The following is a 26,243-nucleotide window of genomic DNA, read 5'->3' as shown; positions in this document are numbered from 1 at the left end:
GAACCACAAATCTGTACTAAAAGAGACTATGACTGTGCAAAACTTTAAAACAAAGTTGCCCTATCACCAATACTTTTAATGTTTTTCTGCCAGTTTTTACTAGACCATGAATTAAGGCAAAATATAAAAATAAAAGAGGTGAAACCTGGAAAGAAGAGTACAAAATATATTTATTTATGATTATACATCTATTTGCCAATATACCTATCACCTTGAAATAACTGATGAGAGAAATCAGTTAATTGCTATTCTAAAAATTAACATACAAAGCAGTTTTTATATGTATAAGCAATAATCAATATAAAAATATGTTAAAGAAAATGTTTCACTTATCATAGGACCAAAAGAGACAAAAAACTCCACAATAAAAAGGAACCACAGACCACCAGAATTCAGAAAGTCCACTCCAGACACAGCAATCTAAACAAGATGAAAAGGCAGAGAAATACCCAACAGGTAAAGGAACATGAAAAATGCCCACCAAGTCAAACAAAAGAGGAGGAGATAGAATCTACCTGAAAAAGAATTTAGAATAATGATAATAAAAATGATCCAAAATCTTGAAAACAAAATGGAGTTACAGATAAATAGCCTGGAGACAAAGATTGAGAAGATGCAAGAAATGTTTAATAAGGACCTAGAAGAAATAAAAAAGAGTCAATTAAAAATGAATAATGCAACAAATGAGATAAAATACACTCTGGAGGGAACCAAGAGTAGAATAACTGAGACAGAAGATAGGATAAGTGAGGTAGAAGATAAAATGGTGGAAATAAACGAAGCAGAGAGGAAAAAAGAAAAAAGAATCAAAAGAAATGAGGACAACCTCAGGGACCTCTGGGACAATGTGAAACACCCCAACATTCGAATCATAGGAGTCCCAGAAGAAGAAGACAAAAAGAAAGGCCATGAGAAAATACTCGAGGAGATAATAGCTGAAAACTTCCCTAAAACGGGGAAGGAAATAGTTACACAGATCCAAGAAACCCAGAGAGTCCCAAACAGGATAAACCCAAGGCAAAACACCCCAAGACGCATATTAATCAAATTAACAAAGATCAAACACAAAGAACAAATACTAAAAGCAGCAAGGGAGAAACAACAAATAACACACAAAGGGATTCCCATAAGGATAACAGCTGATCTATCAATAGAAACCCTCCAGGACAGAAGGGAATGGCAGGACATACTTAAAGTAATGAAAGAGAATAACCTACAACCTATGTTACTGTACCCAGCAAGGAACTCATTCAGATATGAAGGAGAATTCAAAAGTTTTACAAACAAGCAAAAGCTGAGAGAATTCAGCACCCCAAACCAGCTCTTCAACAAATGCTGAAGGATCTTCTCTAGACAGGAAACACAGAAAGGTTGTATAAACGTGAACCCAAAACAGCAAAGTAAATGGCAATGGGACCATACCTATCAATAATTGCCTTAAGTGTAAATGGGTTGAATGCCCCAACCAAAAGACAAAGACTGGCTGAGTGGATACAAAAACAAGACCCCTATATATGCTGTCCACAAGCGACCCACCTCAAAACAAGGGACACATACAGACTAAAAGTGAAGGGCTGGAAAAAAATATTTCACGCAAACAGAGACCAAAAGAAAGCAGGAGTCGCAATACTCATATCAGATAAAATAGACTTTCAAATAAAGGATGTGAAAAGAGACAAAGAAGGACACTACATAAAATGATCAAAGGATCAAGCCAAGAAGAAGATATAACAATTATAAATATATATGCACCCAACATAGGAGCACCGCAATATGTACGGCAAATGCTAGCAAGGATGAAAGAGGAAATTAATAGTAACACAATAATAGTGGGAGACTTTAATACCCCACTCACAACTATGGATAGATCAACTAAACAGAAAATTAACAAGAAAACACAAACTTTAAATGACACAATGGACCAGCTAGACCTAATTGATATCTATAGGACATTTCACCCAAAAACAATCAACTTCACCTTTTTCTCAAGTGCACATGGAGCCTTCTCCAGAATAGATCACATCCTGGGCCATAAATCTGGTCTTGGTAAATTCAAAAAAATTGAAATCATTCCAGTCATCTTTTCTGACCACAGTGCAATAAGATTAGATTTCAATTACAGGAAAAAAATTATTAAAAATTCAAACATATGGAGGCTAAATAACATGCTTCTGAATAACCAACAAATCATAGAAGAAATCAAAAAAGAAATCAAAATATGCATAGAAATGAATGAAAATGAAAACACAACAACCCAAAACCTATGGGACACTGTAAAAGGAGTGCTAAGGGGAAGGTTCATAGTATTACAGGTTTACCTCAAGAAACAAGAAAAAAGTCAAATAAATAACCTAATTCTACACCTAAAGCAACTAGAGAAGGAAGAAATGAAGAACCCCAGGGTTAATAGAAGGAAAGAAATCTTAAAAATTAGGGAAGAAATAAATGCAAAAGAAACTAAAGAGACCATAGCAAAAATCAACAAAGCTAAAAGCTGGTTTTTTGAAAAAATAAACAAAATTGACAAACCCTTAGCAAGACTCATTAAGAAACAAAGGGAGAAGAACCAAATTAACAAAATTAGAAATGAAAATGGAGAGATCACAACAGACAACACTGAAATACAAAGGATCATAAGAGACTACTATCAGCAGCTCTATGCCAATAAAATGGACAACTTGGAAGAAATGGACAAATTCTTAGAAAAGTATAACTTTCCAAAACTGAACCAGAAAGAAATAGAAGATCTTAACAGACCCATCACAAGCAAGGAAATCGAAACTGTAATCAGAAATCTTCCAGCAAACAAAAGCCCAGGACCAGATGGCTTCACAGCTGAATTCTACCAAAAATTTGTAGAAGAGCTAGCACCTATCTTACTTAAACTCTTCCAGAAAATTGCAGAAGGTAAACTCCCAAACTCATTCTATGAGGCCACCATCACCCTAATTCCAAAATCAGACAAAGATGCCACAAAAAAAGAAAACTACAGGCCAATATCACTGATGAACATAGATGCAAAAATCCTTAACAAAATTCTAGCAAACAGAATCCAACAACATATTAAAAAAATCATACACCACGACCAAGTGGGCTTTATCCCAGGAATGCAAGATTTCTTTAATATCTGCAAATCAATCAATGTAATACACCACATTAACAAATTGAAAGATAAAAACCATATGATTATCTCAATAGATGCAGAAAAAGCCTTTGACAAAATTCAACATCCATCTATGATTAAAACTCTCCAGAAAGCAGGAATAGAAGGAACATACCTCAACATAATAAAAGCTATATATGACAAACCCACAGCAAGCATTAGCCTCAATGGTGAAAAACTGAAAGCATTTCCCCTAAAATCAGGAACAAGACAAGGGTGTCCACTCTCACCACTACTATTCAACATAGTTTTGGAAGTGTTGGCCACAGCAATCAGAGCAGAAAAAGAAGTAAAAGGAATCCAGATAGGAAAAGAAGAAGTGAAACTCTCACTGTTTGCAGATGACATGATCCTCTACATAGAAAACCCTAAAGACTCTACCAGAAAATTACTAGAGCTAATCAATGAATATAGTAAATTTGCAGGATATAAAATTAACACACAGAAATCCCTTGCATTCCTATACACTAACAATGAGAAAACAGAAAGAGAAATCAAGGAAACAATACCATTCACCATTGCAACAAAAAGAATAAAATACTTAGAAGTATATCTACCTAAAGAAACAAAAGACCTATACATAGAAAACTATAAAACACTGATGAAAGAAATCAAAGAGGACACAAACAGATGGAGAAATATACCGTGTTCATGGATTGGAAGAATCAATACTGTCAAAATGGCTATACTACCCAAAGCAATCTATAGATTCAATGCAATCCCTATCAAGCTACCAACGGTATTTTTCACAGAACTAGAACAAATAATTTCACAATTTGTATGGAAATATAAAAAACCTTGAATAGCCAAAGTAATCTTGAGAAAGAAGAATGGAACTGGAGGAATCAACCTGCCTGACTTCAGACTCTACTACAAAGCCACAGTCATCAAGAGAGTATGGTACTGGCACAAAGACAGAAATATAGATCAATGGAACAGAATAGAAAGCCCAGAGATAAATCCACGAACCTATGGACACCTTATCTTCGACAAAGGAGGCAAGGATATACAATGGAAAAAAGACAACCTCTTTAACAAGTGGTGCTGGGAAAACTGGTCAACAACTTGTAAAAGAATGAAATTAGAACACTTTCTAACACCATACACAAAAATAAACTCAAAATGGATTAAAGATCTAAATGTAAGACCAGAAACTATAAAACTCCTAGAGGAGAACATAGGCAAAACACTCTCCGACATAAATCACAGCAGGATCCTCTATGACCCACCTCCCAGAATATTGGAAATAAAAGCAAAAGTAAACAAATGGGACCTAATGAAACTTAAAAACTTTTGCACAACAAAGGAAACTATAAGTAAGGTGAAAAGACAGCCCTCAGATTGGGAGAAAATAATAGCAAACAAAGCAACAGACAAAGGATTAATCTCAAAAATATACAAGCAACTCCTGCAGCTCAATTCCAGAAAAATAAATGACCCAATCAAAAAATGGGCCAAAGAAATAAACAGACATTTCTCCAAAGAAGACATACAGATGGCTAACAAACACATGAAAAGATGCTCAACATCACTCATTATCAGAGAAATGCAAATCAAAACCACAATGAGGTACCATTACACGCCAGTCAGGATGGCTGCTATCCAAAAGTCTACAAGCAATAAATGCTGGAGAGGGTGTGGAGAAAAGGGAACCCTCTTACACTGTTGGTGGGAATGCAAACTAGTACAGCCGCTATGGAAAACAGTGTGGAGATTTCTTAAAAAACTGGAAATAGAACTGCCATATGACCCAGCAATCCCACTTCTGGGCATACACACTGAGGAAACCAGATCTGAAAGAGACACGTGCACCCAAATGTTCATCGCAGCACTGTTTATAATAGCCAGGACATGGAAGCAACCTAGAGGCCCATCAGCAGATGAATGGATAAGGAAGCTGTGGTACATATACACCATGGAATATTACTCAGCCATTAAAAAGAATTCATTTGAATCAGTTCTAAGGAGATGGATGAAACTGGAGCCCATTATACACAGTGAAGTAAGCCAGAAAGATAAAGACCATTACAGCATACTAACACATATATATGGAATTTAGAAAGATGGTAATGATAACCCTATATGCAAAACAGAAAAAGAGACACAGATGTACAGAACAGACTTTTGGACTCTGTGGGAGAAGGCAAGGGTGGGATGTTTCGAGAGAACAGGATCGAAACACGTATATTATTTAAGGTGAAAGAGATCACCAGCCCAGGTTGGATGCATGAGACAAGTGCTCAGGGCCTGGTGCACTGGGAAGACCCAGAGGGATGGGGTGGAGAGGGAGGTGGGAGGAGGGATTGGGATGGGGAATACATGTAAATCCATGGCTGATTCATGTCAATGTATGACAAAAACCACTACAATATTGTAAAGTAATTAGCCTCAAACTAATAAAGATAAATGAAAAAAAAAAATTCCTACATGTAAACTTAGGTAATGTTGAGAACCAATAGAAAATAAAATTATAATATTATTCCATTGAGTTTTAAGATTGAAATGAAAAGAAAGGTAAATCACAATCCTGACTAGGAAAGCTCAATATTGAAGTGATGTTAATGCCTCTAAAATTAATCTATAAATTCAAAGGAATCCTCATTAAAATAGAAATAGAAACCTCTTTAAAAATTGAAAAAAAAATACAGGACTTTATCTGGAAAAATAAGCATGTAAGAATAGCCAGGAAAATTTTGATCATAAAGAGTAATGAAGAAGTACTAGGCCTGCCAGTATTAAATAACATTATGAAGTGACAATAATTAAACAATTTGGCCTTGGAGAAGATGTAGACAGATAAGTGGAACAGAGTGGAAAGCCAAAAACACTGGAACCAAAGGAAAATGGAAATTTAGGAATAGAGCTGGTTTTTAAAATAAATGGAGAAAAAAGTGAAATTTCATAAATACTGTTGCAGCAATTGGCTATTCTTTTAGAAAAAGAAAAGTAAAAATATGAATACTCATCTAACTTTACTCCAAATACCAAAAATTTTAAGATTAAAACATAAAATAATAGAAATTCAAAAAATTAAATCATGAGTAATTATATTCAAAATGTTAGAATGCTGAATCTTTCTATACAGATACAAATATAGGAGATAAGAAGTAAAACTTATACCTGTGTACATATACATACATTATATATATACATATTTTAAATTTCTGTATGACTAAAATTCTAAAAAAAACAAATTAAAAGACATAATATAATCCAGGAAAATTATTTTCACAAATTTATGACATGCATATAAAAATCATTCTTAAAAAAAGATGAACAGCCCAAAAGAAAAAAATGCATATGAGTAAAATCAAATTGCAGAGAAGAAACATTATTTCCAAGATTATACAGTGGAAGTCACAAATAGATTCAAAGGATTAGATCTGATAGTCTGAAGAACTATGGACGAAGGTTCATGACATTGTACAGGAGGCAATGATCAAGACCATCCCCAAGAAAAAGAAATGAAAAAAGGAAAAACGGCTGTCTGAGGAGACCTTACAAATAGCTGAGAAAAGAAGAGAAGTGAAAGGCAAAGAAGAAAAGGAAAGATGTTCCCATTTGAATGCAGAGTTCCAAAGAATAGCAAAGAGATATAAGAAAGCCTTCCTCAGCGATCAGTGCAAAGAAATAGAGGAAATCAATACATCTGTGTCTCTTTTTCTGTCCTGCATATATGGTTATCGTAACCATCTTTTTAAATTCCATATATATGCATTAGGATACTGCATTGGTGTTTATCTTTCTGGCTTACTTCACTCTGTATTCATGTCAACATATGGCAAAGACCACTAGAATATTGTAATTAGCCTCCAACTAATAAAAATAAATGAAAAAAAAAAAAGTAGAGGAAAACAATAGAATGGGGAAGACTAGAGATCTCTTCAAGAAAATTAGAGATACCAAGGGAACACTTCATGCAAAGATAGGCTCAATAAAGGACAGAAATGGTGTGGACCTAACAGAAGCAGAAGATATTAAGAAGAGGTGGCAAGAATACACAGAAGAACTGTACAAAAAGATCTTCATGAACCAGATAATCACAATGGTGTGATCACCCACTTAGAGCCAGACATCCTGGTGTGTGAAGTCAAGAGAGCCTTAGGAAGCATCACTACGAACAAAGCTAGTGGAGGTGATGGAATTCCAGTTGCACTATTTCAAATCCTAAGAGATGATGCTGTGAAAGTGCTACAGTCAATCTGTCAGCAAATTTGGAAAACTCAGCAGTGGCCACAGGACTGGAAAAGGTCAGTTTTTGTTCCAATCCCAAAGAAAGGCAATGCCAAAGAATGTTCAAAAGAGTGCACAGTTGCGCTCATCTCACACGCTAGCAAAGTAAGGCTCAAAATTCTCCAAGCCAGGCTTCAACAGTATGTGAACCGTGAACTTCCAGATGTTCAAGCTGGTTTTAGAAAAGGCAGAGGAACCAGAGATCATATTGCCAATATCCACTGGATCATCGAAATACCAAGAGAGTTCCAGAAAAACATCTACTTCTGCTTTATTGACTATGCCAAAGCCTTTGACTATGTGGACCACAACAAACTGGAAAATTCTTCAAGAGATGGTCAGACCACCTGACCTGCCTCTTGAGAAACCTGTATACACATCAAGAAGCAACAGTTAGAACTGGAAATGGAACAATACACTAATTCCAAATAGGAAAAAGAGCACCTCAAAGCTGTATATTGTCACCCTGCTTCTTTTACTTATATGCAGAGTACATCATGAGAAATGCTAGGCTGGAGGAAGCACAAGCTGGAATCAAGGTTGCCGGAAGAAATAGCAACAACCTCAGATATGCAGATGACACCACCCTTATGGCAGAAAGTGAAGAAGAACTAAAGAGCCTCTTGATGAAAGTGAAAGAGGAGAGTAAAAAAGTTGGCTTAAATCTCAACATTCAGAGAACTAAGATCATGGCATCCAGTCCCATCACTTCATGGCAAATAGATGGGGAAACAGTGGAAACAGTGTCAGACTTTATTTTTGGGGGCTCCAAAATCACTGCAGATGGTGACTGCTGCCATGAAATTCAAAGACGCTTACTCCTTGGAAGAAAAGTTATGACCAACCTAAACAGCATATTAAAAAGCAGAGACATTACGTTGCCAACAAAGGTCTGTCTAGTCAAGGCTATGGTTTTTCCAGTAATCATGTATGGACGTGAGAGTTGGACTATAAAGAAAGCTGAGCACCAAAGAATTGATGCTTTTGAACTGTGGTGTTGGAGAAGATTGCGAGGAGATCCAACCAGTCCATCCTAAAGGAGATCAGTCCTCGGTGTTCGTTGGAAGGACTGATGTTGAAGCTGAAACTCCAATACTTTGGCCACCTGCTGTGAAGAGTTGACTCATTGGAAAAGACCCTGATGCTGGGAAAGATTGAGGGCAGGAGGGGAAGGGGATGACAGAGGATGAGATGGCTGGATGGCATCACCGACTTGATAGACATGAGTTTGAGTAAACTCCGGGAGTTGGTGATGGACAGGGAGGCCTCGTGTGCTGCAATTCATAGGGTCGCAAAGAGTCGGACACGACTGAGTGACTGACCTGAACTGAATACACAGAGATGTTCATTACAGTATTGTTGATAACATACCCACACTAAGGAACCACAGCATACCTAAGTTAGAGGTTTCTTAAATTGAAAAAAAAATAACCCCTATAAGTCTGTAGCTGTGGTTAACCTTCTGTTTACAGCTTCACTCACAAAGCCTATTGAATTTTCAACTTTCCACTAAACTCCTTGAGTTCAGCTCTCATCTTTATCACATAATGCTAATAATCTCTCTCAAAATAGTTCTTTGTATGGGTCATGTGCTTTATTAGACCCCAATCTCCTTGAGAAAAGCATCCATTGTTGCACTCCTATTTTATCTTAGTAGATGTGATAATTATTCATCAATATTTATATCTCTCTACTTCTAAGCATATGGGGAAATCACACTTTTCTGACACTTGAAGTTGGTGTGGTTTACAAAATTTGCTCTGGCTAAACAACGATGAATGGAAGTGGTTTAAGATCAGCTGTTTGATTCTCCAGGGACCTGGTAGCATAATTAGTTATAATCTAGAGAGTGAAACTTCTGTTAGCCTGAGTCTGCTAAGAACTTAGTTTAATTTAATAAACAATAAATCTTTTAAGGCATCAGCATTTGGGATTTGTCATTGCAGCATAACCTACTCCATCCTAGCTGATGACTTAATGATGATTCATGATAATTTACTGAATATATAAATACTTCCATTTTCTAAATTACAGTAAATACTCGAGTCCTCCAAGAAAATTCCATTAAAATAATTATTTTCAGGAGTCACACTCTTAGTTTCCACTTAGTTTACAAGAGATTAGGATCAAAGAGAATCCAAGATTTGCAGTAAAATAGTTCCATTTTCTCCAGGTTGCCTCCAACCCTTTTATGACTGATGAACATGCCTTTGATGAGAATGTCAATCTGATAGGTTGACTGAGAGTCACAGTCTCCAAAGTTAGGCTGAGATGACATCTTTGAGTAGCAAGAGAATATGAAAACTAATATTTTAAAACTCTCATTCTTTTAAAATTTCCATGTGTCTATGTTTTTGATGTTTATAATCCTATCTTCAGTAGCACAGTGTACAATTCATACATATATGAGACTACATGCCCAAAAGTTTTTCATTGCAAAGATTTTGCAGTTTAAAAGTTTGCTGAACTAAGATCTAAAGTGAAAACCCCTTCTTTCTCAAAAGTTATTTTTTTACTTTCTTAAAGCCTTTGTTTCTGAGATATGGCAGAAACATCTTACAGGTACACATGGAAAAGTAAGATAATGAGTCCACTCGCCTGGCACAACCAGTGCAAACCATCACTCATCCCTCCAGCCTCCTGCTCCCTCCCCTTCCGCCTCCCTTCCCCTCTCCCCTCCCCTTCCGCCTCCCTTCCCCTCTCCCCTCCCCTTCCACCTCCCTTCCCCTCTCCCCTCCCCTTCCTCATCCCGTGCCCCCTCTCCCCTCCCCTTCCCTATCCCTTTCCCCTCTCCCCTCCCCTTCCGCATCCCGTGCCCCCTCTCCCCTCCCCTTCTCCTCAGCTGCTCACAGGTCTTTCCATACCGCAGCTAATAGAGCAAAAAAGGAATAATCATAGTGTTAAAAAAGATTCTGGCTAAAGCAAAAAAAAAAAAAAAGTGAAAAGAAAGCCACACTGAGATGAAGACATTTTATTTCAACCCCCAATTCTTGAGTAAATTCAGGTAGATGATAAGTTTCTCAATTTTCAGTTTCAAACTTGTAAAATAGGGATCATCTAGCTCACAATTACTGTAAAATGGGCAAAGCGTGACTTATGCTACTAACCTTATAGGACTTTTTGAGAGGCATGTGATAGAGAATGCATGTGGATAGCATCCACGCAAATATGTCTAAAAATAAAACAGAAAAAAGTACACACAACAGTAACACCTTTAGGCATCCAAGATAGTACAAGTCTTATACTTCTTCTTTGCTTCTTATCCTCTTAGATAAAAGCAGACCCTAAGTGTCACATGGGCTCAGGCCATAATGATTTACTGGTAACTATTTAAATTGACTAGTATGTTCCCTCTCTCATAGGGGCATTCCCTTAGGCTTGGGAGTCACCATCGGACTACACCTTCCAGAGCATCCCTGCCATAGTTTATCAGTGACCATAACACAGAGCACACTCAAGTGAAGACAAGAAATAAGAGTCTGAAATCAAGAAAAGATGAAACATTCTGTAAAAATTCAACAAAAGTTTTAAGCTTCCCAATGACAGCAGTAGAGAAAAAGGAAACAGGACAAGAAGTGGCAGAACATCGAAGAAATGAGGCAGGACATAGAATGAATGGTTCCTCATCATAAACTGAGAGGCTGAATCCACTATAGTGCCCTACAAGGAAAGAGGATAAAGGGTCAGGAAACAATAGAGACTGCAAAAGTGTCTGCAGACGTAGGCAAAAACGAAACACACAGGTCAGCACCACATGGACAGATGGGAGGGATGTTCAGCCAAGCCTGACTCCAGAGAAGATTTCTGGAGGGTCCTGTCACCTTGGAAGAAAAGCTTCTAAGGAAAGGAGGTAGGAGAGAAGGGAAATGCGGTACCACTTCTTCTATACAAAGGAAAGAAAGTTTTTCTAAAAAGTCCTTGCTTATAACAACTTCATGATTTCTCTTCATGAAACAAAATATTTTATTAAGAAAAAAGTGTGTGTGTTTATTTAATAATACTTTATTATTTATTCTATGATTTATAACATATACTTATTCATGCATGCATGCTAAGTCTTTTTAGTCATGTCTGACTCTTTACAACCCTATTGACTATAGCCCACCAGGTTCCATCTGTCCATGGGATTCTCCAGGCAAGAATACTGCAGTGGGTTGCCATGCCCTCCTCCAAGGGATCCTCCCGACCCAGGGATCAAACCCACATCTCTTACATCTACGTGTATTGGCAAGGGGGTTCTTTATCACTAGCGCCACCTGAGAAGCCCCAACATACAATGATTCCAATATATGCTTATCACTGATGTGTATATATATTTGACACATAAATTGATATTCATATTCATTTATATTTAATAATAGAATAATAAACTCTATTGTTAGAGGAGAGAAAGGGCATGGGGTTGAAATGGGACTCCCCAGTATCTAGAGAACAGAGACAGAAGACAACAATTAAATCATGAAAAGGCAACCAGTGAAGGCAAGAGAAAACCTAGGAACATGTGGGCCCAGAAGCTAGGAGAAGAATAGTTCCAAAAAGAAGGCAATAGACAGTTGTGTCAAATGCTGCTGAGACACAGATAAACAGATACCTGAAAACAACAACTCCTGGCTTTCAAAGAGGGGAAACTGATTATCTAACCATGCAACATAAGCTTGTGATGGGCATCCCACTGGAGGGATTTCAAGAGGTTTTTTGAGTATTTACACTGTGATGGGAAACAGAGAAATAGTGGGCAGCTGAAGGAAGCTTTGTAGTGGGTTTAGTTTGGTTCATTTCTGATGGGTCACATCTTGGGTGATTGGGAAAATTTAATAAGAAAGAACAAACTAGCCATGTAATCCAGCAATCCTGCCCCTGGGCATGTGACCTGACAAAACTGTAACCTGAATAGGTGTCCACACCCCTGTGTTCACAGCAATGCTACATACAATAACCCAGACATAAAAACAGCCTAAGTGTCCATCAATAGATGGATGGATAAAGAAGATGTGGGGGATATATATCTATCTATCTATAATGGAATATTACTCAGCAAAAAAGAATGAAATAATGCCATTTGCAACACCATGGATGAACTTAGAGATTATCACACTAAGTGAAGTAAGCCAGAAAGAGGAAGACATGTACCATATAATATAACTTATGTGCGGAATCCAAAATGTGACACAAATGAACTTATCTCTGAAACAGAAACAAACTCACAGACATAGAGAACAGACTGGGGGTTGCCGGGGAGGCGGGGGATGGAGTGGGAGTCTGGGATTAGCAGATGCACTATAGCATGCAAAAACAAGGCCCTACTGTATAGTACAGACAACTGCACTGAATATCCTGTGGAGAAACCACAATGGGCAAGAATATGAAAAAGAATCCTTATATATATCACATCATGGGAAACATGCGTGCATGCCAGGTTACTTAAGTCATGTCTGACTCTTTGCAACCCTATGAATTAAAGACCACCAGACTGCTCTGTCCATGGGATTCTCCAGGCAAGAACACTGGAATGGGTTGCCATGCCCTCCTCCAGGTGATCTTTCAGACCCAGGGATCGAACCCACTTCTCTTATGTCTACCTGTATTGGCAGGCTGGTTCTTTACCACTAGCGCCACCTGGGAAGCCCATAGAACATATATGTATATCCACAGACACAGACACACGACTGAGTCATTCTGCTCAGTCATTCTGAGTCATTCTGCTGCACAGAAGAACTCAACACGACATTGTAAATCAACTTTATTTCAGTAATTTTTTTTAAAAAGAAAAAAAAAAGCCTGTGACACAGAAGAGCAGGACTAATGAATAACAGTAATGGAGAAGGATGAGACCTCGAGCACGTAGGCGGGCTGGGCGTTATACAAGGACAGTTCATCCGTGGCAACAGGAGAGGGCAGAACAGAGAAACACACACATCAACGAGGGTAAAGGGAGCAAAACAAGGCTCATGGTGCTCCTGAAGGTGCAATTCAACATGCAGAGAAACAGTAACGGGCAAACTAATTCACAATTTTTGGGGGGGGGCAGTTTACAAACCACCATGATGATCATGGTCATCATCTCTAATTTACAGTGCTTAATTCTGGTCAAGCATATGCATGGCCTTAGTCAGTCTTCACAACAAGGCTATGAAGAAATACTTATAGCCCAACTTTCTAGCTTTGGGAAAACAGATTTCAAGAGATTAAGAAGCATGACTAGGAAGGTGAAGCAGTCTGAATTCAGGGTACAGCCTGAAACCTGTCACTGCATTAAGCCTTCCCCCACCGTGCAACACACATGTGCACACACCCACGTTTGGACCACTGGGCTATCAGAAATCTACATGGGCAGATTACTCTCCCTATTTAAGAAAGAAGGAAAATGAAGAAGAAAGAAGGAAAAAGTGGCCCCTTCCTAAGCCAGTTTTATTTCTCCCTCCTATGTCACTATTGGCTTCATTTCAATTTTATAAAAAAACAATTTTTTTATCCTCAGGAACACTGCTAGAGGTGAGAGATGAAGAAGTAAAGCCACTGGAATGCTGAATTTTAAAATATTATTCCCTAATAAGCCTTTCAGCTTGGTCCTTTATTACTATTCTCAACATATATATATTGGAATTCCTTGACTGTGTAATAGATATCATTGCCTTTCAAAGCTTAGATAATGAAGCTTATTCATCTAAGAAAGGTTTACTCATCACATGATGCCCTGATGTGATGCTGAGAGCAACTGGACAGGGAGATGCCGAAAGGACAATTCAGGTGTCTGACGCTCTAATGAAGGTACTAAATACAATGTATATAATTGGTTCCATAAAGATAACCTTGGTTACAATTAAGATATATTTTTTCTTAAACCCTGAAAAACCAAATGATGAATTTGAACGAAGTCTGGCTAGTTTAAAAAAATTATTAATGCTTCCTGTGTCTCCAGGATTGCATTTGCCATGCAAGTTTCATAGTCAATTAGAAAACCCATAAATATACATCAATCAACCCAGCTTAATGTGCTTTAACAAAATATATTTCTCCACATGATTTAAATATATTAGTCTTCCTTAAGGTTGGGGAAGTGCTTTGAAGTAGTTAAAGTATTTGTTAGAGACCAAAGAATAGCTTTGGATTGAAAGTCATCAGCTGAAGACCATTTGGTAGATAAGATGTCCTCTTAATTTTGTAAATTCAAGGAAAAAGAAACCATACAAAATCTATATACATTCTCTTGTCTGATATGTGAGGAACAAATGTTACAGTCAGCAAGAAAGTGCATATAATTTTAATTATCTTAAGTGGAAACTCCCATGGGAGTTTTCAGTGGAATCCACAAAATGGAAATTATTCTGGGAAAATATCCCTGTAGAGAACAGTACATGTGGAACAATCCCCTGAAGGCCATGGGTGATGCCTGGAAAAAATGCCCTGATCGACCACAAGTCAAGGCCATCCCCAGGGTATGTTTTCAACCTTCCCTCTGCTGAACATTCTGGAGAAAGAACCAAGGAAAAGCCTTTAACTCACTAAATTATTGTAGCTCTCAAGTCAAGAAATTCTCAGAGCCACATGAGACGTCAGGAGGGAAGTTAGGGGCAACGCATAGGGATTTTAGGCCCATAGTTAACGTCCACCAGAGTTGACGCCCAAACAATGACCTTCAGAAAACAACACTGAACAAAATCACTATTAGTCTGAAAACAGAGAAATTTATATAAACACACATCTTATTCATTTTGTCTTCTTCATTAGAATATATGGCTTTGTGAGAGTCACTCACTTTTATTTGAAAGATAATATAATGACTCAAAATGATAGAGCAGGTAGTTTAAGAGGCAACTAATAGAATCAGTATTCTTTTTTCCCCTAATTTTTATTTTATTGGAGTATAGTGGATTTGCAATGTTGTGTTAGTTTCTGGTAAACAGCAAACTGATGCTGCTATATATCATATGTAAATACATATATGTATGTGTGTGTATATATATTTATATTTTTCCTATTTTTCCATTACAGTTTATCAGCAGATATTAAATATAGCTCCCTGTGCCATACAGTAGGACCTTGCTATTTATTCCTCTTATTATAAGGGCTTGCACTTGCTAACCCCAGCCTCCCACTCTCTTCCTCCTCCATCCTTCCTCCCCTCTTGACAACCACAAGTTCCCTGTGTCTGTGGGTCTGTTTGTTTTGTAGATTACTGTTCTTTATGTTTAAATAAGGTGTTTTACTCCAATTCTTTTGTGGTGAATGAATAAAAATCTTCCATTTAAACCCAAGTCAACACAAAAATATTTAAATAAATATATTCATTTATCCATTCCTGAATACATTTATTCACGCATGCATACTTTTATATATTCACCCCATGCCTGAATCAGGCTACTCGTGAACACATTAAAGAAACAGCAATGATCCTGTAGACTAGAACAGAGTGAGGGGACCGGCACGTGGTCTCATAACAAATAGCTGCAGCTTCCCAGTGGGATCCCTCATTCTCGTAGAGGAGTTGGGGGTCTCTCATACAGAGCATACAAATATAAAACATCTCCATACCTGTGGGCCTGGCCTGCTCTCCATCACCTCCTAATATGCACCTTCATCATTTAAAATAGGCAGAGATTGCCAGTGGCTAAAAACATTCACAGAGGCCAAGGTCCCTTGAGAGGCAAGAAGATTTTGTACCATTTCTGCCAGAATTCTATCAACTGCTGTTGTTGCTCTGTCTTCCCTGGCTCCCCCGACATTACAGAGCTCCCCTGACCAATTCCACATTCTCTGTATGTTTTTCAGTCACTAACTGTCCTGTTTGCCCTAAAAATTCCTGCCCAGGACACATGTCAGCCACCCCCACGCAACAATCCAACCACAATCTCATTCCTTGGTAAACAGAACAGAACAATAAAACAACAAACATTTATTTAAGGAAAATCCTGTACCAGGGACCACACTAAGTATTTTTCATATGTTATCACACTTATTTTGTGATATAAACCTATAAAGAAATCCCCATTGATTCAACAAACAAAATTAGATTCAAAGACATCAAATCACAAGCCAAGATCAAACAGCTTGAAAGCAGCACCCCCATCAAGAGATCTGCCAGGGGGTCCATCCAGAGATAGAACTTGAGCAGCTACAATTTCCCATAACCAGTATGAACAACCACAAAAATGTAAAATGGATGGAGTCCAGATCAGTGTTTCTCAGATGTAAATGCCATGCACCCTGTTTTTAAAAGACAATCATTTTGCAAGGATTGTAGCTAGAAAATTAAGCACAAGTTTTCATCAGGTGCAAACAGCAGAAGAGCCTTCAAAGAATGCAGAAATAAGATTGTGCTTTAGGAATTAAGCCAACAAATCATCTTGGGGATCTGAGCAAATCCAAATGGCCATCTTAGATGTGCAACAGCGTCCTGGATCCAGGACTGGATCCTTTGGGAGGTACTAAAATATTGAACAAACTTAAAGAACATAGCTCTTCCAATTTAAAAAAAAAAAAAAAAGAATGAATAAATACCCCAAGCACCTAAAATTTAAGAAAAAAAAAAAACAACACTCTCAACAAAAAATAAGTAAATAAACATAGCAAATCTTAGAGCTGTAGAAAAGGAAAGTCAGACAAATGTCTGCACCCACAGAATCCCTACAGGAGAAAGAAGTCCACCCAGTAAGATTAAAATGGGTTTCTATTATAGAGATGGATGAATGACTATAGGCGACTAATGTGGGAACAGACTGCATTCATATAATTCTCTTCTCTCTAAGAAGGCAGCTCCCTGTGGAGCTTAACCACAGACAGAGAATACAGTACCAGGGCAAGGCAAATACCCGCACCATCTGCAGTGGTATCTAGGGACAACCACTTTGTTCTGGTGATAAACGCCTCCTGTGTGCTTGATCAGCCAATGGTCCCTGACGTTTCTGAGCCAAAATCTTGGAATTCACCAGGATGAAGACCATTGAATGGGGGTCCTCACAGGTAACAGCCTTTGTCTTTGAGTGACTGAAACAACCAGATATGCCCTTGTTTGTGTGTATTTACCTTTTCTCCATCTCTCCCAGGTTCTCCTTTGTAACCTGGCAGTCCTTGTGCTCCCTAAATTAACCACAAAATAAAATTCTGTTAGTTATGTTCTTTGGTTCACTAGAAACAGTACTTCTAAAATATGAATACACAGACCACGTACTTGTATTCCCGGGGATCCTGGAACACCTGGTGATCCTGCTATTCCCTGATATCCCTGAAGAGAAGGAAACAATAAATAATTATTTCATCATATTCACAAAGGGCAGCCCTCCATTTCGATTTTCTTTTTGGTTTCCCACGCAGCATGCGAAATCTTAGTTCCTCGACCAGGGATCAAACCCGTGTTCCTTATAGTAGAAGCACAGAGTCTTAACCACTGGACCTCCAGGGAATTCCCAGCCTTCCATTTCAGAATTCACTCTTTCTCACATTTCTCACACCTACAACTTCATTTCATGACTGTTTAAGAAGTTTAAGAAACCACAACTACAAAGGGGCAAATGCTTAATAAGGAATGCACACCGTCCAGTCTTTAGGAAAACAGTATTAAATATCTCTAGCTCAATAAAATTATCAACAAATGCTTCACTGCAAAGGAAGGCTTTGAGAGGGAAATGCAGAGTCAATGTTCAGAGTTCCTGGAGAAATGTTCTGCACATTAGAAACACATTTAATGTATTCAAAAGAAAACCATCTAGGATTGGAGGATTAAACAAATGTGACACATTTTAAAACTACCTGAGTATCAGTTCAGTTCAGTTGCTCAGTCGTGTCCAACTCTTTGTGATCCCATGAACCACAGCACGCCAGGCCTCCCTGTCCATCATCAACTCCCTGTGTCCACCCAAACCCATGTGCGTTGAGTCGGTGATGCCATCCAACCATCTCATCCTCTGTCGTCCCCTTCTTCTCCTGCCCTCAATCTTTCCCAGCATCAGGGTCTTTTCAAATGAGTCAGTTCTTTGCATTAGGTGGCCAAAGTATTGGAGTTTCAGCTTCAACATCAGTCCTTCCAATGAACACCCAGGACTGATCTCCTTTAGGATGGACTGGTTGGATCTCTTTGCAGTCCAAGGGACTCAAGAGTCTTCTCCAACACCACAGTTCAAAAGCATCAATTCTTCGGTGCTCAGCTTTCTTTATAGTCCAACTCTCACATCCATACATGACCACTGGAAAAACCAGATTATGGTCATCTGCAATAAATTATAACTGGATGAATGCTATTCTTCAGGATAAGTCTATAACAGACTTTGGGTTGCCTATTTAGAAAGTTCACCCCACAAACATGGCTATGATGTGTCCTGCCACCTCCCAAGGCTGAGCTGTCTGCTAAGGTCACTTTCAAATCCATTGTGTCCTACACATCCTTCCAGAATTTGGAAACTTGGTAAAACACAACTTTTTCAGACAGATGCAGACTATTCAGTCTTCATTCCCTGCGTGGTCACTAAACTCCAAAACAAACTTCAGACCCTCAACACTTGTCCAAGTTTCCCAGGATCAGTGTCGGGTTGACTTGGACCACCTGGCACCTACAAACATTCCCTCTTTATTCACATCCCATCTTTCTCAGACCTTACTGTTCAGGCACAGTTTTCTATTGCCAATAACTATTAGCACAGATCTCATTAATGTCTCCAATAACACCCTCATTCTTAAACCCAAAAGCGCCATATTCCCACATGGCTATTCATGAATGTCTGCATGGATCTTTGTATCCACTCAGTCACGTGTCAGTACATTTTCAGCTGCAATTTTTAGAGACATCAGAATTCCCTGCTTTTCCATTCCAATTTCAAATATTCCTTTTACTATCCTTTGCTAACTCTAATAACAATAATAGCAACAATAACAGGGCCTCAGAAAGATCAGTCGCAGATTATTATTTTTCTCCTTTTATATACACTTGCAGTTTTCATTTTGTAAAATGCTCTCAGCTACTCCCAGAATGGGGGTGACTATGATTTCTATCATCAACCATCAATCTTTCCCCATTTGCTGGTTCACAAAATGTATCATTATGTCTTCTCCAGTATTCCTTAAACTTATATTTCTCTTGAGTCCACTGGCCCCCTCCTTAAACATTTTACTCCAGCCCATGAACAAGTCTCAAAACTAACCTCTTCAAACTCCATACAAAGCAACCTGCAATTTCCAAACCCACCATCTGCTCTCTAAGATAGGCACTGTCTCCGTGTCACTGGATTTTGCCCCCTTGAGATGAAAGACAAAGAATCATTTATTTCTATATATCATTGAACAGAGCATCTGCTACATATTTTGTCAATCAAATATTGGAAAAATTCACCTCCAAGTCATCCACACAGAATGCAAGTGTAAAAAATCTCTTTTCCCAAGGAACCATGTTTGCTTTAGCAGCTTCTGGAATTGAAACTGTTAGTAATATCACATGGTTCATGCTCTCAAGATCAGGGAGGAAAAAGAAAAGCCATGGACGCAGCTTGTTCAGCCTGGAATCTCTACCACTCTAGTCATCACTGAATTTCCTTCTCTCCACCTTTGGAATCAGATGGGCCTGGAATTGCTTTTCAGCTGCCACTGCTAGTACGTGCCTACACAGAACCAGGTCCATTAAAAATGCCAACACTCAAGATGCTCTTTACATCCTTCAAAACCCTGCGTGCACCATCCGGAGAGAGTGACATGACTTACAACATGCTCCTATTATTGGAAAAAATAATAGTACCAATAATTTATACAGTATTAATCAACAAATATAGTTCATATATGAACTATAAATATGTTCATATATGTTAATCTACTTAATCCTTACAGCCACCTTTTAAGGTCAGTTCTAGATTATCCCCATTTGCAAAGGATGAAACTGAGAAATTGCCAAAAGTGACATACTAGACCAAGTAGGTAGAAATACCCTCTCATCAGAAAATGCTTCGTGACACATCCAGTCCTAGGATTCTAGAACAATTAATCAGATTCAAGAATTCCATGTGCCAGACTAGTTTGATCATATTTTTATTGCTTTATTTTTAATAGCTAGCATTTATTGCATGCCTAGTATGTGCTGGTATTATTATATTATTATTATTATTATTATTATTATTATTATTATTTTAATCATTGACTGCATAGCATGAGAGGTCCTAGTTCCTCAACCAGGGACTGAGCACATGTCCCCTGCAGTAGAAGCACGGAGTCTTAACCACTGGATCACCAGGGAAGTCCCCAGATTTGTTTTAAATTGCTTAGAATTCTGAGGACCCAGAGGAAAGAAGTGTTAATACAATTCCTCAAAAGAAAGTCACCATGGAAATTGACTATGTATCAAAATGATTGGTCATCAGCAATGGTTCTCATTTAATGAATTTTTGCTTTCACATTTTTTTTTCAAAAGTTAAGTCAAATGTCATATGAACTTTATTACTTTTTTCAGAAAGTTAATCTTTAGTAGATTAAAAGCTGCCATGGCATCTCTCCCCTCTGAGGAAGGAGTAAGTGATTGTGTTACATTTTAATGGATTAAGGCAATGTGGAGATACCCCAGACAGTGTTCCCAACTCACCTCTGACTCATAATGTGACCTCAGGCACACTCATCACATCCCCAAGTCTTGGGAGGCAACACAGTGAAATGGAAAGACAATGAATTTTAAAACTGGAAAAGACCTGGGGCTGAATTTTTGCTCCTCCCTTGACTTTCTGCGGGACTCCAGCTAAGCCATTTTACAGAGCTAAGCCTCAGCTTCTGACCATAAACCGGAATAACAGTAAATCAATGGACTCACAGGTGAAAATGTCTGACAGGTGTTAGAATCTCAGGAAAGGTGAGCTTCTTCCTTTTCTTTAGACTCAATGACTATGTACAAAGCCATAGATCGCTTCTGCAGAACCTTATTCTTTAGCCTTAAGGGCCACCATCAGAGCATGAGGAATGACACGCTGGGCATCACATCATGACTTAAGCTTTCTTCAGCACATGTACAGATCCAATGCTGAACATGTAAAAAGGTCTTGTGTGTCTCGAGGGGCCTGTTTGCTTTGTCTTTAGAAAAACTGCAACACGGGAATAATCAATGCTTCCCACTATATAAGAACCAGCTGACTGCTGTTTTCCTGACATACAAGATGCATTCTTGAAAACTTAATTGTATCAAGAGACTCAAGGATTATTTTAGCGCTAGAGGAAACATGATTAGCAACAAAATAAAGAAAAACCAAAACCACATCCGAGCTGGGGGATCCCAAGGCAAATCACCAGGAGAAGTTGGATGAAATTCAGTAAAACAAATTTTGGACTAAAGATCAGGAAAATAAAGGTTAACAGGGAGGAATATTACAACATAGAACACTTTCCAAGAGGAGCAAGAAATAAAACATTGCTTGACTCATAGCAGGGTACATTAAAACCAAAAAAAAAAAAAGTCCTGAAATAGGACAAATGATAAGCTTTTCATATAGGCTACTGAGTTTTTCTTTTTGGGAATATAGGTGTTCCTATGTTTTCTTGTAGAACTGCAACTTTCACATTATCATAGACCAATTAATACTACTCAACATTAATTTTGCCCTTTTGCAATTTTAGCAGGTCCAAATACCCACCCTTCCCCCAACTGCAAGATTTCTGAGAGTATGAAAGTCTTTTCCACGTTCACACACAGTCTCTTTGTAAATGAGTCATTTTTTAGGAAAAAATATTCTTGCTGCCAAATTGCAGGGTTGAAGAATACAGAATCAATTTACTTTCTTCCATGATTCAGAATTCTGATGCTCCAGGAAAGATGTATAGCTTTGAAAAGGAAATTAAGAAATAAAATCATTGTGCAAGGGTCACAATTTCTTCTGAGCCCAGTTCTAATCATAGTATAAAATATTCTGCCAATCTAAATGCATAATTTTGTTTCAGTAATGAGGATAGTCATTGGTTTCCTTTAAATACTCTAAACTTAAAAATGAGAATGAAATCTAGAGAAATCTCTTTGGATGTCACTCCCACTTTTAAATGTAAAAAAGAATGTGATTTAAATTTTACGCTATTACATAACCTTCTTCAGTGTTTCCCAAATTTCCAATAGAGTCTCTTAGATACCCAGCCAGGGTAACTAGGCAACCAAAATCAAGTATATACTTTTAATGTGTGCTGTGGATTCTTCTGGGCAACTCAGGTCTACACACAACTAAATTTTCTACACAGCTACATTCTAACGATATTCATAAAACTGTCTTTGCAGGTATATGGACTATAGAAATTAGTTTGTCACCTATCCCAAGGAGTTCATAGGCTTTAACTGATTGCTAAAATGACCTGATAAATAAATCACATGAATATCTATACAATTACACACACGCTGAGCTCTAAGAAAGAAGCATGATGCTATGGGGGGAGAAGGGTAGGCAGTCCAGGGAAGCTTCCTAAAGAGACAGGCTCAAAGGAACAGTCAAGGAAGCACCGTGCATCAGAGGGAGCCCTTCAGCCGCCCTGCAGTGGGCGGGATGAGCCGCATCCATGAGAAGAGAGAAGAGGGGGCAGGAGGGAGCAGGCTGTGAGATAGGGCCAGCGCGGGCGGATGGGAGCCAGGACACAGCACTGTGGGCGCGCTATCCAAGCCGCTCAGCCAGCGGGCCACACAGGCAGACTCGAGGTCTGCAAAGCTTACTTGGAGGACAGGTGAGAGGGGGCAGGAAATGCATGAGGACACAGTGGAAGCTTCCTGCAAGGGAGAGGATGAGAGGTAGACCCCGAGCTAACTCAGGGGTGTTTAGTCTAACCTGAAGGTGGGGAACAGGGAGTGAGGGGTGTGGAATTTGTGGAATGAAGCCTAGGTTTCTGGCTCCTGCAAGAGATGGCTGATCCTGCCATTGACTGAAGGCCTCTGGGGGAAATACAGTTTAATTGGTTTTCAAATACTAAGTAGCACAAACATTAGAAAAATATTTTTATGGACTAAAGAATAAATAAATAAATTGAATGACAGTCACAGGAAGAAAGCTTAGAGCTTGAAAAGTCTATTTCATTTATGGAGACTTGTTTTTTTATAATCCACCTACTTCCAGAAGTATTTTTAGTAGAATTGGTGGCTAACATTGAAGGGCATAGAATCAATGGAACTATTTAATAAAAGGCAGAAAGGGAGAAATGATCGCACAGAGGCAAGAGAGAACATTTTAGAGGAATGGAAACTTAGAATCTTGAGTAGAGTAATGATTAGACAGGTCTATACATTTGTCAAGACTTGAAATGAGTGTATTTTGTATTTTATTGTAAATAATCTATACCTCTATAAAACTGACTTATAAAGGAAAAAGAAGTTATATGCTTTTGAGGAATAAAAAACAGAATTTCTACTGCAAATGAAAGCAAGCTACATTTACTATACAGATCTTCTTTGACTTACAATGGGATTACGTCCAGAAAAAACCATCTTAAGTTGAAAATATCTAAAATTGAAAATGCACAGAATACACCTAACCTACCCAACATCATGGCTAAGCCCAGAAGATTTAACCATGCTCAGAAGACTTCTGTTAGCCTACAGTTGGGCAAAACCCAGTCAAGGGAAAGATCAAAATTCAACGTATAATTTCTATTGAATACATAGTGCTTTTGTACTATCTTTTTAAAAAGTTGAAAAGTCATTAAAACATCCAAAGGTGGGGAGTGGGCAGCAACATCTGTAAGTGAAACTTAATCTAAATCTAGTTTTCCCTGCCTTAGATAAAAGAATGGATGATAATCATAAAACAACATGATCCACTTTCCCATAATAATTTGCCTTGAACTAACCACTGCCTTCCTTTGACAAATAATCTCTGCAGATACAGCTCTGTTCTGTTCTCAGATTCACAGATTCAATTAAACTTAGGTAAATTACTTCATTCCCTGAATGAGGTTACACTTAAAGTTATACTAAGCTTATTTCAAAAGGAGAACACACAAATTTTAAAGGTAACTGGTACCATTTTAGTAATTATTATAAACTCTATAGTTATGCTTTATGTTCAAAGGGGAATGATCAATAGTTCCTCATTCCATTTCTTGCTCTGCTGCTGCTTTTTTTCATAGTACTTCCCACCATCTGATATTGCTTATTTATTATTTCATAATTGTGAATTTATTATCTGTCTCTCCCCACCAGCGTGTGAGCTTCAAAACAGCAGGGTATTTTTTCTGTTTTGTTCATTGCTATATTCCCTTAGCCTAGAAGAACACCCAGTGAAATACCTAGCATGTGAATGGAAGAACGAAAAAACAAATAAACAAGCAAACATATAAACATTGTGTCCAACTAGTCACCACTACCTATGGGTCTAAAAATAATAGTGGAAACAGCTCTGCATTCAGACAGATTATAATCAAAAGAAGATATGATGTAGGCATGAATTGGCCTTTAAAATCACAATGCTAAAAAATAAATCACAAGTGCTAGATGTGTCACCAAACAATTCCTTAATTTAATTAAATATACAAATAGCTTTCACATATATAATGATTACGCACAATCATTATTATTGTACATACTACCTATAATATATAAAATATATTGTAATCTATTTAAGGGATGCATGAGATAAACATGGAAAGATTCATATGTGAGGTTGACATAAGGGGTGTGTTGAAAAAAAATGAAGTAGCTAATCCACTAAGGTTTGTCTAGAAAAGCTTTATAGAAGAGGTGAGTTTTATGTACCATTTTGTCAGAAAAAGGAAGATAAACTGCCCAAGCGCTGGATCCTTCACCTGAGGCAAATGGTCTACATTTGAGTTTATCAGTGAGACTCCTGAGGATGTGTGTGTGTGGTGTGACCGTGAGCATGTTTTGTGAGGAACACAGACCCAGGGGAAGGGAGGGCTCAGGTAGAAAGTGTTCTGTCTAGAATGTCCCCAACATCTAGAATGTCCCCAACATCTAGAATGTCTAGAATGTCCCCTAACATCTCCCATTTTCCAGACCACCCATCTCCATAGCACCCAGACTCCAGCTCCCCATAGCTCTTAAATGACCGAGTACACCGTATTCAGTTCAGAGTCTGAAAAAAAAAGCATAAAAAGCTTTGCTCCTGGGTCCTATTACTAATTATCCCCCCAGCCCCTGCCAAGCTTACTCTGCAAGTCTGGTGTTCCTTTTTATTTTATTTTTTATTTGCTAGTGTTCCTTTCCTCCTATTCTCTACCGTCACTCTGGAGGACTGTGGAATTTGAGAAGAGCTTCCTTGCTGGGATTACACCTGAAGCTCAGTAACCCCCTCGCCCCTCCCAAGGTTGTCTTCTGAGTTGACTCACTTCTGAGTGAATCCCAGCTCCTTCGTACCTCTAACCAATTTCAGCACTCCAAAAGCAGGACTGCAGTCTTTCTTAATACTCACATCATATATTACCAACAATGCCAAAAGTCACATTAGCCTTTTAAGTCACACATTACATATGTTAATTTTTCTTTTGACAAGGTTAAATTTAAATGCCATGTCCCAGAAAAATATTCCATTTGAATTTCAGTCTGTTAGAATAGCCATTCTCCAAATTCGCCAAAGCTATTTGGATCTTCATGTCAACACAAAAGCCAAAATAAATTCCCAAAATGAAATCAAGAATCAAAAATTCTTGAAAATCATATTAAGTCAGTGAACATAGAATATCAAATGCTTTAAAAAAAAAAAAAAAAACCCTGGAAGAAACAGCAAAATACTTAATAGTGGGGAAATTTTACTCCTCTTTTGCAAACCAAATAAAGAGAACTATTGACAACATCTATAGCAAAGAATTCATTATCTTAATGTACAAGAATTGCATTAACTGGGATCCAAAATACAAGAAAGGACAGTTCATAAAGAGAACTCCCTCTGAATGCCAGACTTTTATGTTC

At 38.0% G+C, this 26,243-nt stretch overlaps 1 protein-coding gene across 3 annotated transcripts in view; it reads right to left on the bottom strand.

The window, feature by feature from the left end:
• Positions 1-26,243, bottom strand: part of COL21A1 (collagen type XXI alpha 1 chain) — a 214,792-nt gene that overhangs the window by 78,340 nt on the left and 110,209 nt on the right. For all 3 annotated transcript variants that reach the window (XM_043907044.1, XM_043907043.1, XM_043907045.1), the window contains 2 exons: positions 17,565-17,618; positions 17,420-17,473 (listed from right to left, as the gene is read on the bottom strand). In XM_043907044.1, the coding sequence (XP_043762979.1) occupies positions 17,420-17,473; positions 17,565-17,618 (108 nt within the window). The remainder of the gene's footprint in view (positions 1-17,419; positions 17,474-17,564; positions 17,619-26,243) is intronic.

Source organism: Cervus elaphus, chromosome 7 (assembly GCF_910594005.1).
Source record: "Cervus elaphus chromosome 7, mCerEla1.1, whole genome shotgun sequence".
NCBI lineage: Eukaryota > Metazoa > Chordata > Mammalia > Artiodactyla > Cervidae > Cervus > Cervus elaphus.
The sequence above is the reverse complement of the archived record's forward strand: the minus strand, read 5'-3'. Positions and strand labels throughout refer to the sequence as shown.